General features: G+C 40.5%; 1 protein-coding gene across 5 annotated transcripts in view; it reads left to right on the forward strand.

Moving 5' to 3' along the window:
* LOC126190053 (E3 ubiquitin-protein ligase Bre1) overlaps window positions 1-15,745 on the forward strand; it is a 262,588-nt gene that overhangs the window by 52,580 nt on the left and 194,263 nt on the right. For all 5 annotated transcript variants that reach the window (XM_049930989.1, XM_049930991.1, XM_049930992.1 and 2 more), the window contains exon 6: window positions 3,234-3,461. In XM_049930989.1, coding sequence (XP_049786946.1) covers window positions 3,234-3,461 — 228 coding nt within the window. The remainder of the gene's footprint in view (window positions 1-3,233; window positions 3,462-15,745) is intronic.

Genomic DNA, 15,745 nt, shown 5'->3' on the forward strand with positions numbered 1-15,745 from the left:
ATGGTCAGCAGTGAAGCAGATCAAACTCACCCATACTGGTGGCTGTACCAACACCCCTGTGCTGATAAAATGCAAGAATTTAATGCAGAGCCTTGTAACACAATGACTTTTCCGTCTTCGGCTACGTGATGAGATTCAGGCAAGGAGATGTATAGGCAGACATTTCTCCCAATTCTTGGTATGCTCCAGGATTGATAGAGAGTCTTTTGCAGCAACAGAGCCATAATTTTTATTGAAAATATTGAGGATGCTGCTGCAAGAAAGAACCTGTGAAATGGATCTCAGTTGATCAAAACTTTGGATGCTGACCAGTCGCATGCAGTTCTGGCCTGTGAAAAGTGCAAGGATATACTATTTACTGTCCCTCCTCACAAAAAATGCAGCAGACTTCCATGTCTTCTTTCATTAGAACCTAATGCTACAAACAGATGAACTATGCTCCAACTTTGAGCAGTGTGGAGTACATTTTGTTTGTTACATTCAGAGACATAGGAACTTTCTTCCTATGTCTTTGATGGCAGTGTTTTACCTGAGAAAGTTAAGTTCATGGTTTATAGGTGTGTTATCAAGTCCTATAATGCTCCTCCTAAGAGATGCTTCAGGTGTCAGAGGTTTGGACACATGTACTTCTGCTGTGCCAATGGCACCACTTGTGGAACATGTGGAAGGACAATGCATGAATACAGCCCATGTGAACAAACCTTTATGTTCGTAAACTGTGCAGAACACCATCCCCCTTCTACACTGACATGTTCAGTTTTCGGGAGAAAGAAGAGAACTCAGGAATATAAAACACTTGACAGCGTTTTTTAAGAAGACGCTAGGAAAAAGCTTGAATGATTCTGCTCAGTCAATAAGACATCAAATATTGTGTCAAAGTCCACACTTAGTGTGATAAAGGGTACCAAACAGCAATTTCTGGCCCTGGTCAGTTGTCAGTTACTGTTTTTCAGTTGGGGTAGGGGCATCAACTCCTTAAACCCCAAACCAGCACTTCAGTAGCAACCACCCCATTGGTAGAGCTGGTGATGCCTCATCCTACTGTGTAACCACCAGGGAAGAGGATGCCTGCCAAGGTGGTGTCCCCTCCCCCTCCCACCCAAGACAAAACAGACCATCAGTCTACCACCAGCTAGTGGCTAAAGGAGCCACAGCCTGCCGATCGTAGAGTCATCTTCTGCCCCAGAAGTCAAGACAGGAAAGTCCTCACAGAAACCAAAATCTCACAGAGACAAGAAGGAAAAATCAAAAGTTAAACTGAATTGTACTGCTCTAGTCAATCTGCCCCCCCCACCCCCCCTCCCCCCCTCCCAAGTCAAGCATCTAAATACCACTTAAGAATCACACTTTCAATTGGAGCGTGACATAACAGCTAACACAGTAAGACTCAGTTTTATACTGTTTCTAACACACAATTCAAGAAAACCCGAAGTTTTAGTTTCGCAGAATGGGCATATGATTAGTGAAACTGAATAGTTCGAATTTCTATGTGTTCAGATAGATAGTAAACAGTCGTGAAAACCCAACGTTCAGGATCGTGTTCAAAGACTTAATGTTGCCATTTTTACTATTCAAACTGTATCTGAAGTGAGTGATCGTTCAACACGAAAATTAGTCTACTTTGCTTATTTTCATTCGCTTATGTCATGTGGTATTATATTTTGGGATAACTCTTCCCATTCTAAAAGGATATTTTTGACTCAGAAACGCGCGGTTCAGGCAATAAGAGGTGTAAGTTCACAAACCTCTTGTCGACTCCTGTTCATGAGTCTTGGTATTGTGACATTGGTAAGTCACATCATCTTTGTTTTTAGGTATATTTTTCCTTCGTGGAATGTTTCCTTCTATTATAACTTTATATATATATATATATATATATGGTTATAATAGAAGGAAACATTCCACGAAGGAAAAATATATCTAAAAACAAAGATGATGTGACTTACCAAATGAAAGTGCTGGCAGGTCGACAGACACACAAACATACACACAGAATTCAAGCTTTCGCAACAAACTGTTGCCTCATCAGGAAAGAGGGAAGGAGAGGGAAAGACGAAAGGATGTGGGTTTTAAGGGAGAGGGTAAGGAGTCATTCCAGTCCCGGGAGCGGAAAGACTTACCTTAGGGGGAAAAAAGGACGGGTACACACTCGCACACACACACATATCCATCCACACATATACATCCATATATATATATATATATATATATATATATATATATGATGAGACTTACCAAACAAAAGCGCTGGCAGGTCGATAGACACACAAACACACACACACACACACACACACACACACACACACACACACACACACACACACAAATTCTAGCTTTCGCAACCAACGGTTGCCTCGTCAGGAAAGAGGGAAGGAGAGGGAAAGACAAAAGGATATGGGTTTTAAGGGAGAGGGTAAGGAGTCATTCCAGTCCCGGGAGCGGAAAGACTTACCCTAGGGGGAAAAAAGGACAGGTATACACTCGCACACACACACATATCCATCCGCATATACACAGACACAAGCAGACATATGTGTATATGCGGATGGATATGTGTGTGTGTGTGTGTGTGTGAGTGTATACCTGTCCTTTCTTCCCCCTAAGGTAAGTCTCTTGTACAGAAAGATACTGCTGCATCCATTTTCAATAAGCTACTGCTCGAATTCAAAAATCGTAGCAGTAATCCACACACTTTCAAATCGAAACTGAAGAGTTTCCTCATGGGCCACTCCTTCTACTATGTCAAGGAGTTCCTTGAAAAATTAAGCTGATTCTTGTTGTATTGTCAATTGCCTTTACTTAAACTTATGGATTGACTTTTTCGGGTGCATAAACATTTTATTTTTATCTGTTATTACTTCTTTGTTGTAATTTCATGTATTGACATGTTCCATGACCTTGGAGATTTGCTCCTCAATTTGGTCCTACGAAACTTGACATGTAAATAAATAAATAAAGTAATTTGTACTCCTATTTCTCCTTTGCTGGTTTCTCAGACCTCAGTCTGATGTTCTTTCAGTGAACATGTAATGGCTACCATTGCCATCTAGTCGAACTATGTCAGTCCGAATAGTCCAAGTATTTTATGTTTGATTGATTCTTATATGTACAATTGATTCTTATATGTACATATAACTTTCTGCCAAAGTTTGATGAAGAACTTACACCATTTACTTCAGGTTTGGTCATTAGTTTCTGCAGTCAACTTGGTGACCACTTCTCATTTTTTTCAGATGGCTGAACTGCAGGATAGTCTTACAGGGAAGGAAACCGAGGCAGCAGAGCTAAGAAATCAGATTGATGATTTACAGTATGAGCTGCTTAAAGTGCAATCCCGTAATGACAAGCTGGAGAATCACTTAGCAGAAGCTTATGAGAAACTCAAAGCATACCAGCAAATTCATGGTGATGATAAGGGTGTTGTCAAACCTGTTGTCACCACAAGTGTTTCACAAAAGAAGGTAAGAAATATCCTATAGTAATGTTCTCTTATGTAATGGAAGTTTCCTGTAATGCCTTCACATGTGCTTGCTGTTTGTTGCCTGTGCCATTTATTTTTCTCTCATTTTTGTAATGATTTGTGTGGTGTGTGGTGTTGTTTTTTTTTTGTCCAGTGATTATGAAGTTGCATGTGTGTTATTACATGTGCCTGTTTTTGATAGACCTCCAGTGTCTTCCATTGGTAAGTTCCTAACACTGTTTGCTTGAAATTGTCACCTTTTCTTTAATAGCAGCTTTTTTATTTTACATTTGATGGTTTCTTTGCTTTCATTATCTTTGACATGCAACATCTTTTGCTGTTTGCATAAGTACCTTTGTTAAATAATTTCCCTTTTCATCATCATTTTTTCTCCTTAATGCAGCATCTGGCTAGCTTGGGATGTCTATGATATTTCTCCACTTCCTCTGTCTTCCCACCATTAGTCTTCTATAAATATTTTGCTGCAGTTCAGGTACCTTCTCCATAAACTCATCTTTATTGAGTAAATCTAGCTTGCTCTGTTTCCCTCTTGCTCTCAAACTTGGCCTCCATAATTGGTTTTGGTAGTCTTCCCTCTACCATTCTCTTTTCATGTCTAAACCATTTTACCCTCTTCTTAATTCTCTTAGTCCGTTTTTCAACTCCAATTTTGTTTGTAACATCTGCATTTCTACCCCCCTCCCCCTCTCTCCCCCCTCTCCCTCTCCCTCTCCCTCCCTCCCCCCCTCCTCCCTCTCCCTCTCCCCATTTTCCCTTACATACTTCTTAGAAATTCCAGTTTACTGGCTGGGATTCTGCTCTCCTCTCTTCTTGTCATTGTCTAGGTATCTGACGCATGTGTCATTGGGCATTGGGTGTAAAGTATGTCATGTATAGCATTTGTGTACATTTTATTGGCACCTCCATTCCCCAGACTGAGCTCCTCTCACACTGATAAAATGCATTGCTGTGTTGTTCTTTTTCACTAACTTCTGCCTCCATTCTTGCATTTTCCATTATCACATTTCCTAGATATGTAAAGTTGCCCCCAATTCCATAATCCTATCATTTAATGTTAATTTATCTTTTGTCTTTTCTGTCTCCTCTAGTTGCTACTGTAGTCTTGCTTTTGTCCACACTGCATTTCATTCCATATCTGTCAATATTTTTTCATTTGAGGTGTATATTTATTCTTGTTCCTCGTAACTGTTGCATCCCCACACCAGAGTAACAGTAACTTCATCTCCCTTCCTCAATGAGCTTCTTTTGTCTTTCTCATGATTTCATCCATCGCCATTATAAATAATAGTGATAGCACCACACTTCTTTGTCTCCATCTCGTAATATTCCTAAGTTTTTCCATTTGGGTCTGAACACAATTGAAACTTTTGTCGTACATTGCTTGTACAATTTCAGTTGTTTGTTTTCCAACTCCCTTTCTCTCAAAGGTTTCCCATACCTTTTCTGTGGGAACAATATCGTAAACTTTCACTCAGTCAAGAAATGTCATCAGATTTTGTGCCATACACCCGAAGCCTTTCCATCAACTATCTCATACTGAAGATTGGGTCCACTGTTCATCTACCATATCAAGAGTCATACTATTATTTTTCCAACTGATCTTCCACTTTTTCTGTCAATTTTCTTTCCAACATCCTCTCCATTACCGTATTTACTCGAATCTAAGCCGCACTTTTTTTCCGGTTTTCGTAATCCAAAAAACCGCCTGCGGCTTAGAATCGAGTGCAAAGCTAGCGGAAGTTATGAAAAATGTTCGTACGTGCCGCCACAACTAACTTCTGCCGGCGAATACATGTAGCGCTACGCAAGCATACTTTGTAGGCACAAAGATAAATACTGGCGCCAAAACCTCTGCGTCAGTAAATGTTGTTGTTGTTGTGGTCTTCAGTCCTGAGACTGGTTTGATGCAGCTCTCCATGCTACTCTATCCTGTGCAAGCTTCTTCATCTCCCAGTACCTACTGCAACCTACATCCTTCTGAATCTGCTTAGTGTATTGATCTCTTGGTCTCCCTCTACGATTTTTACCCTCCACGCTGCCCTCCAATGCTAAATTTGTGATCCCTCGATGCCTCAGAACATGTCCTACCAACCGATCCCTTCTTCTAGTCAAGTTGTGCCACAAACTTCACTTCTCCCCAATCCTATTCAATACCTCCTCATTAGTTACGTGATCTACCCACCTTATCTTCAGCATTCTTCTGTAGCACCACATTTCGAAAGCTTCTATTCTCTTCTTGTCCAAACTAGTTATCGTCCATGTCTCACTTCCATACATGGCTACACTCCATACAAATACTTTCAGAAACGACTTCCTGACACCTAAATCTATATTCGATGTTAACAAATTTCTCTTCTTGAGAAACGCTTTCCTTGCCATTGCCAGTCTACATTTTATATCCTCTCTACTTCGACCATCATTGGTTATTTTACTCCCTAAATAGCAAAACTCCTTTACTACTTTAAGTGTCTCATTTCCTAATCTAATTCCCTCAGCATCACCCGACTTAATTTGACTACATTCCATTATCCTCGTTTTGCTTTTGTTGATGTTCATCTTATATCCTCCTTTCAAGACACTGTCCATTCCGTTCAACTGCTCTTCCAAGTCCTTTGCTGTCTCTGACAGAATTACAATGTCATCGGCGAACCTCAAAGTTTTTACTTCTTCTCCATGAATTTTAATACCTACTCCGAATTTTTCTTTTGTTTCCTTTACTGCTTGCTCAATATACAGATTGAATAACATCGGGGAGAGGCTACAACCCTGTCTCACTCCTTTCCCAACCACTGCTTCCCTTTCATGCCCCTCGACTCTTATAACTGCCATCTGGTTTCTGTACAAATTGTAAATAGCCTTTCGCTCCCTGTATTTTACCCCTGCCACCTTCAGAATTTGAAAGAGAGTATTCCAGTCAACATTGTCAAAAGCTTTCTCTAAGTCTACAAATGCTAGAAACGTAGGTTTGCCTTTTCTTAATCTTTCTTCCAAGATAAGTTGTAAGGTCAGTATTGCCTCACGTGTTCCAACATTTCTACGGAATCCAAACTGATCTTCCCCGAGGTCGGCTTCTACCAGTTTTTCCATTCATCTGTAAAGAATTCGCGTTAGTATTTTGCAGCTGTGACTTATTAAACTGATAGTTCGGTAACTTTCACATCTGTCAACACCTGCTTTCTTTGGGATTGGAATTATTATATTCTTCTTAAAGTCTGAGGGTATTTCGCCTGTCTCATACATCGTGCTGACCAGATGGTAGAGTTTTGTCATGACTGGCTCTCCTGAGGCCATCAGTAGTTCTAATGGAATGTTGTCTACTCCCGGGGCCTTGTTTTGACTCAGGTCCTTCAGTGCTCTGTCAAACTCTTCACGCAGTATCTTATCTCCCATTTCATCTTCATCTACATCCTCTTCCATTTCCATAATATTGTCCTCAAGTACATCGCCCTTGTATAAACCCTCTATATACTCCTTCCACCTTTCTGCTTTCCCTTCTTTGCTTAGAACTGGGTTGCCATCTGAGCTCTTGATATTCATACAAGTGGTTCTCTTCTCTCCAAAGGTCTCTTTAATTTTCCTGTAGGCAGTATCTATCTTACCCCTAGTGAGACAAGCCTCTACATCCTTACATTTGTCCTCTAGCCATCCCTGCTTAGCCATTTTGCACTTCCTGTCGATTTCATTTTTGAGACGTTTATATTCCTTTTTGCCTGCTTCATTTACTGCATTTTTATATTTTCTCCTTTCATCAATTAAATTCAATATTTCTTCTGTTACCCAAGGATTTGTATTAGCCCGCGTCTTTTTACCTACTTGATCGTCTGCTGCCTTCACCACTTCATCCCTCAGAGCTACCCATTCTTCTTCTACTGTATTTCTTTCCCCCATTCCTGTCAATTGTTCCCTAATGCTCTCCCTGAAACTCTCTACAACCTCTGGTTCTTTCAGTTTATCCAGGTCCCATCTCCTTAAATTCCCACCTTTTTGCAGTTTCTTCAGTTTCAATCTGCAGTTCATAACCAATAGATTGTGGTCAGAATCTACATCTGCCCCAGGAAATGTCTTACAATTTAATACCTGGTTCCTAAATCTCTGTCTTACCATTATATAATCTATCTGAAACCTGTCAGTATCTCCAGGCTTCTTCCATGTATACAGCCTCCTTTCATGATTCTTGAACCAAGTGTTAGCTATCATTAAGTTGTGCTCTGTGCAAAATTCTACCAGATGGCTTCCTCTTTCATTTCTTCCCCCCAATCCATATTCACCTACTATGTTTCCTTCTCTCCCTTTTCCTACTGATGAATTCCAGTCACCCATCACTATTAAATTTTCGTCTCCCTTCAATACCTGAATAATTTCTTTTATCTCGTCATACATTTCATCTATTTCTTCATCATCTGCAGAGCTAGTTGGCATATAAACTTGTACTACTGTAGTAGGCATGGGCTTTGTGTCTATCTTGGCCACAATAATGCGTTCACTATGCTGTTTGTAGTAGCTAACCCGCACTCCTATTTTTTTATTCATTATTAAACCTACTCCTGCATTACCCCTATTTGATTTTGTATTTATAACCCTGTAATCACCTGACCAAAAGTCTTGTTCCTCCTGCCACCGAACTTCACTAATTCCCACTATATCTAACTTTAACCTATCCATCTCCCTTTTTAAATTTTCTAACCTACCTGCCCGATTAAGTGATCTGACATTCCACGCTCCGATCCGTAGAACGCCAGTTTTCTTTCTCCTGATAACGACGTCCTCTTGAGTAGTCCCCGCCCGGAGATCCGAATGGGGGACTATTTTACCTCCAGAATATTTTACCCAAGAGGATGCCATCATCATTTAATCATACAGTAGAGCTGCATGTCCTCGGGAAAAATTACGGCTGTAGTTTCCCCTTGCTTTCAGCCGTTCGCAGTACCAGCACAGCAAGGCCGTTTTGGTTAATGTTACAAGGCCAGATCAGTCAATCATCCAGACTGTTGCCCCTGCAACTACTGAAAAGGCTGCTGCCCCTCTTCAGGAACCACATGTTTGTCTGGCCTCTCAAAAGATACCCCTCCATTGTGGTTGCACCTACGGTACGGCCATCTGTATCGCTGAGGCACGCAAGCCTCCCCACCAACGGCAAGGTCCGTGGTTCATGGGGGGCGTCAGTAAATAATTTTTTTAAAAAAAAGTGGAAGACGAGATTTTTTTTCTCCGCCGCGAGTTTCGACCACTGCATTTTCATACATTATCCAACGAAGTAAATACAAATTCCGTGTTGTTCATCTTCGAATGTAGCACAATTTCAGTGTACTACGAAAATCTGACTAGCAAGACTGTTTGGGATGTTTGTCAATATGGCCAACTCTACGTTCTGAATTTTTTCCTATCTGTGAGAAGAGATGGTTGCTAGTAGGAACCTGATGAAATTTGAATCACATACAGTATTCTCTTCACCATAAGAATAATACGAATATAAACATTTTGCCATGTATTCTTTCGTGTTTGCTGCTATCTCATTTAAATCCTGTCTGCCTAATAAACTACGAAACTATAGAGTGAGACAACAGCAAACGTGGAAGAATATACATATCATGTCATGTTTATATTCGTATTATTCTTATGTCTAATAGTGATACAGTCAGAAGTGAAGCACGGCAAGTGACTAGATTTTTAAATCTAAGATGACTGTAATTTCTGTGCAGAATTTGATGTAATAAAGAACCGGCCGCAAAGATTTTCAAACGGAGAAAAATTTTCACAAACTCTCGTTCAGAACATGTTCTATCATACGCAGTCTATTATTTGATTCTTGTTGATCATTATCAAAGAAAGCAGCAGTGTAAGTAACAACAAATAGCAGTCTCTTGCCATTGTTTCGCTAATGAGACGATTCCTCTCTCTCTCTCTCTCTCTCTCTCTCTCTCTCTCTCTCTCTCTCTCTCTCTCTCTCTCTCTCTTTTTTAATTGTACGCGGCGGTAGCGCGAACAAAAGCAAGCCATGCCGCGAGCTGCGACTGGCCGTAAACACGCACTATCAGAATGCGACAAACAATGCATGACACAGTGCAGTAATGCATTTTCAGCTTACGAGTGACGCAAACACCTATAACAAAGAAAACGGCATTTATCAGATCAAAGCAAAATAAGCAATCGATTCAAACCAGACGAAGCACGTGAAAAAGGAAGGGTATCCGTATAAATACGGACGGAGCGCCTGACGCATAGCAATGGCTACGTGGTAAAGCTTAACTGCTAAGCTTACAACTCGAACCAAACTACTGTAGCTGTATCGTCATTCATTCGACCTAAATTGTCTATCATATTACAATGGACCAACTTTGTTTCGATTTGGAGATGCGGCCTAAAACTTTTCTCTCCCATTGAATTTCGAGTGTCAAATTTCAGGTGCGGCTTAGATTCGGGAAATTTTTTTTTCCTTTATTTCGAGTCTCATTTTTCAGGTGCGGCTTAGATTCGAGTGCGGCTTAGATTCGAGTAAATACGGTATTTATGCTACTTGTGATAAATGTGTGAGCCCTCAATAGTTGTCACATACTTATGTCACCCTTCTGGAACACTGAACAAAATATTCCCTTTTCTCATTCTTCAGGTGCACATTTCTGAGTCCATATGCATCTTAGCAATCGATTTAACCATTATAGCCCAGAAAGTCCAGCTGCCTGTAACATCTTAACATTTGTTTCATCTGTCCCAGGTGCCTTTCTTGTTTTCATTCTTCTCAGGGCTGGTTCTTCTTCGGGCATTGTAATGTCGTTCTCTTCTTCCAGGCCCAGGTCCCCATGGCATTCTTCTGTTCCCTTTTCATCGGTGTTTTTCGCATTTAGTAATTTGTCAAAGTCTTCTTTCCATCCTCTCCTTATCTCCTCTGGTTGCATTATTAGCTCTCCATTTTCCCCTTTTGCTGCCTTTGTGTAAGTGCTTTCCTTCATCCTAATCCTTGTAATTCCATACAGCATCATTTAACCCCAGTACATCCTTTTCCAACTCGCATCTGAATTCCTCCCGTCTTTTCCTCTTTCCTCCAACTACCAATTTCTTACATTTCTTTTTACTTTCCTGATATTTCCTTTTACTATGTTCCATTTTAACTTTTCCATTCATGATTTCTTCTTTTCTTTTACTGCTTTCTTCACCAGCTCATTCCACCATGGTATCTCCTTTCCTCTGCCCTTGCATTCATTCTGCCACAGGTGTGCTCTGCAGAGCTTACAAATGGGTCTTTGAACATATTCAATTCCTCTTCCACACTTCCACAGTTAGTCTTTGGATTTTAAACTTAACTCCTGAACTCTCATTGTACTGTCATGTCATTTGTTTCCACACTTTCACTTTCTTCTCCTTTCCTGCCTGTATTCATTTCATTTTACCCATTCTCACCTGTGTCACTGCTAGTCAATGGTCTCAATCAAAAGCTTCTCATGGGAGTGCAGTCACATCTGTCAACTGGCTAAGATTTTGCTTTTCCAAGAGAAAGTAGTCATTGACCATCTTGTCCTTCTCTTTACTGACCCATATCTTATCTTTTGACTGCTTTTCTCCCTGAAGCACGTGTTGCCAAGAATCAAACCATTTCTTTCACAAAAATCAATTTCTTACCTTCCTCATCCCCCCCCCCCCCCAACCATATCCATATGTACCAATTCTCTCTTCATTCCAATTCTCTCTTCATTCCAATTCTCTCTTTCCTTTCTTCTCTTTCCTTTCTTACCTGTGCATTTAAGTCAACCTCTCACGATCACTTCCACATCTATAATTTTTTTCTCCAATAACTGTAAAAATTCATCCGTGTACTTCTCATTATTTATCTCCCTTTTTATCAGTGTTTAATAGACATTATCTTAAGTGCTGAACTTGTTGATGAATGTAATCTGATATACCTCCCAATTCTTAGATGAATTTTGATATTTATTTATTTCATTTCATTCCGTTGTAGCCTGTCACCTACAATTCAGATATAGGCTGTACTGTTTCTTACAAACTACACCTACTACCACAGCAGCTACTGTTATGAAAACTTCAGCTTTTGTCTGTCACATTCCACAACACTCTCCATTGCTCCCCTGTTCATAGGCGTGTCCTGCAGGTTCCTTGGGCACTTAGTGTGTTGTCGTTATTTCTCTCTCTTCCTGTGTTTCTGACTCTGGTTGCAGGGAAGGATTCCCCTATGGCAAGAGTAAGCACAGCCACGCGCCAGCCCATGTCATCCCAGTTCTTGTTCCTTGGGTGGCGAGACACGACCTATGGCTGTGTTTCTCTCTGAAGTTGTTAAGATGACTTCTCATATGGCGTTGGCAGTTCTTCCGCTACTGCTGTTGACCTCAGCTGCCTTTGCTCCTAAACCTTCCTTGAAGTGGAGTCTGCAATATTGTCCAAGATATGCCATTCTGTTTCACAATGCAGTGTCTACTTGACATTCAATCTTCTGTTCTGATTCAGTTGCTTCCAATCGGTATGAGCTCTGTTGGCATGCAGCGGAAATCCCCAGATGGTGTGTTCTGGTATACCTTCTTCACCATAGGCACACTTGGAGGTCTGTCGTCGACCAATTCAATGCCAGTAGACAGCATAGAGCCAATGACCAGTTGAGATATGAGTCAGTTCTCTTGAGGGAATCAGGTACTTCGTTCCCAGTCTCTCTTATATTTGACAAAAAACCATAGGTGTGCCTCGCTGTTTGGGCATCACCCCATCATTTCTGCCATAGGAGGAGGACCTGTTTTTGAATTTGCTGCCTGCTTGTAATCCATATTCCTGTTAAATTTGGCACTTCATGATATTGTTCTCAATATGATACATAGCCACCTTTTCTGTATCAGGAGATGGAGTGGATGCACTCCTGTCAGCTGAAGTAGTATTCCACGATACACCATGTTAACTATCCGTCCTGGTCTTATGAGCAAAGGTTTATAAGCTGAAGCACTCACACAATATCCCATAATCACAGTTAAGATAGCATTATGACACATAATAATTGTTTGTATTGGCAGCATAAGATTGTAAGTGGCGAGACTAATAACTGTTTTCATCATATTCCTTGCTCTCATCTTCATTTCTTCAATATTTACACCATAATTTTGTTGTTCATCCCACAAGACACATCTGGTGATAGACTTTCTCTTTATGAACCTGTTACTTACTTTCATGATGGGGTCTCTTAGAAGATTCCTCTTTAACAGCATATACAGCATTAAACTTTCAAACCGCTATAGAAATACCACCACTGGTCAGAATGACATCAAATTGCAATCGAATATTATCGGAGAAGGGGGAAAAGGTATGACAGAAGAAATAAATAGTTACAAAATGTAGCAATAGATGGCGCTGTAAGCATCATAATTTAGTAGTGGTCAACTACAAATGACAAACGAATCATACAACAGTGCCTAAGCTGTATGTTTGACGTTAAACAAACTGTACTACTCAGCATGGGTGTACAGGTGTGATACTGTTAGTTAAGTAAGCCCATTCACCACAGCAAGGTCATATCACATTGGATGGGAAAAATCGGTTTTTAATTCTCCTGAGGCCAAAAACCGCATGGAAAAACATCAACCAAAATCAAAGTGGATTATTAATTTCAGTGCGGCTGGCACAAAACATGTTCAGTATGCTACCCACTGGTTTCTGCAACAAGTTGAAATAGAGAAACAGCATGTTCCACAACTGATCGAAGTGTTTCCGGGGTCAAGTGCAGAATATGTTGCGCAGTGCATGCCTTCAGTGCAGCTAAGTTTGCAGTTGGAACACTGAACACATCATCTTTCAGATAGCCCCACAGCCAGAAGTAACACGGATTAATATCAGGTGATCAGGACGGCCTGGCTGTAGGGACATGGTGGCTGATAATTGTAGCATTTCCAAAATGGCACTTAAGCAGCTGTTTAACTGGATTTGCAATGTGTGGAGGTGCACCATCTTGCATAAAAATGATCCCATCCACACTGTTGGAGAGCTGGAATGATGTGGTTGCGCAGAAGACATTCGTAGCACTTACCAGTGATGGTACAGGTAACACGACCTGAAGCACCTGTCACTTGGAAAAAATATGGCCCTATGATAAATGATGCCGTAAACCTGTACCTCACAGGATGAAGTGGTACTGGTTGATTTGTGTGTGGATTTTTCATTGCCCATATTCGACAATCCTGTGTATTGACGAACAAGAAATTCTAAAGCAAAGGTCCCTCTTGCTGGCAGGTCAACAGGAAGCAATTTGTGCACATGGGTAATTTTGAATGGATGTCTCAAAGGATTTTACGCACCTTGCCATTGATATGCCCAATGTTCGGGCAATTCTCCGTGCACACCACTACTCATCTCCTCCTGCACTGCTGTGGGCACTGGTTCTTCTGACGTTGAATCAATTCATTTCCTCACTCTACCAGGTTGCACACCAAAATAACCCATCTTCTTGAATTTCCGAATCTTTTCTCAAGACCCACAGCAATCATCAGACCAACACCTTTCTTCAAACCCTTCAGTGTCCGGAACTTCTGCAGAGTGACATGTGCACAGTCATCATTCTTGTAATATAGCTTTACAAGCAGAGCGCGATACTGCATTGAGATAGTCGTGGTGAACGTCGCAGATGCGAAAGGAGGAAAAGCCTTGTACCCAGCATGTTTACACTAACTTCAGTGGGTCGTGTGCATGACAGGCGTTTTCATTTATGTATTCTCACACATACAGTGCCATCTATTGATCAAATTTCACACAAAGGAGAGACACGAATCAGCTTAGGGTTGTCATAAAAGTTTAAAATATGGTACATACTGGTTTGTTGTGAACAGTAGCGCTGTTAACAAGGTGATTCTGTTGACACTGTGGCCTGATATATACCATATTTTAAATATGTTTGATGATACTGATTTTGTATTTATCTTTTGGTAATCCCTCTATGGTTTCATTATAATAGGACATCTTTTAAAAGCAGACCTGAATATGGTCATTACTGACCAAAACTGTTAGTCTAAGAACCTAACAGTTTTGTGATCATAGACAGAAATAAAAGAAATTTATTCCACACTTCCTGAATCACTGTTATGTTTGTGACCATGTCATGTGTTATGTTAACTTTTATGTCTGTGTGTGGTGCATTTTTATTTCCAGCTGCTTTAAATGTTTAGTTTTTTTCCGCATGTATTTTTAGCAATTGTTAGGTTTTTCAAAAAGTATAAAAGTTTATTAAAGTCAAAATGTAATTATAAATTATTGCACACTATTTTCTAATAGTATAATTTTATCAATACACCTCTACATGTGAACCATTTGTAGCACGAAGAATATCAAGTCTGTAGTCAGTTTCTTGCCAAGTTCTTTGTAACGTTTCCTCTGGTATTGTTGCAGTCGCATTAGTGATACAATGTTTCAACATAGGAATATCAACACTTTGGTTGCATACACGTGGTCCTTCACGAATCCCCGCATGAAGAAATCGAGTGGCGTAATGTTGGGTGAACGTGGCGTCCAATCCAATGATTGGGAAATTTCCTATCCAGGAACTTGCGAACAGCCATTGACCAATGCAGCGGAGCTCCATCTTGTTGAAAAATGATGTTGGGTTGCAAGTCTTGTATCTGAGGGTACACAAACTGCTCCAACATGTCCAAATACACTGACCCATTCACTGTTTGTTCTGCAAAGAAGAACGTTCCAACAATCGTGTTGTGCATTAGCCCACACCAGATGTTTAGCTTAGGGCTATCACAAACATGTTCAATGACAATGTGCGGATTTTGTGAACCCCAAATCCGAACATTAGGCCTATTAATCCTTCCTGATAAATGAAAGGTTGCCTCATCTGAGAATAGACATCTTTCCATGAAGCTGGCATCCATATCAATACGCTGGAGCATATCCGCAGCAAATTGTTGTTGGCGTAGTTTATCATTCAGCGTCAAATGTTGCAGAATTTGCACTTTGTAAGCTCACATACGAAGACGCTGGTGAACTACATGATTCACTGTTGATCGAGGTACATCAAGCTGCCTAGATGCTTGACAAATTGACTTATGTGGGCTTCTGAGAAACATTTGTCTGGTGTCCTCCTCTGTCTCTACTGAAACTCCATAACGTACGCTACCAAAATGTTTCAGAACACTTCCTGTTGCCAGAAACTTCTTATACCCTCTCTTAATTTTTTTCATATCAGGTGGATCACATTCATACACACAACGATAATTTCTTTGCACAGTAATCATTGATTTTGTTTCTGCAAACCAAACTACTACTTGCGCACGCTGCTGT

This window comes from Schistocerca cancellata, chromosome 1 (genome assembly GCF_023864275.1).
Source record: "Schistocerca cancellata isolate TAMUIC-IGC-003103 chromosome 1, iqSchCanc2.1, whole genome shotgun sequence".
NCBI lineage: Eukaryota > Metazoa > Arthropoda > Insecta > Orthoptera > Acrididae > Schistocerca > Schistocerca cancellata.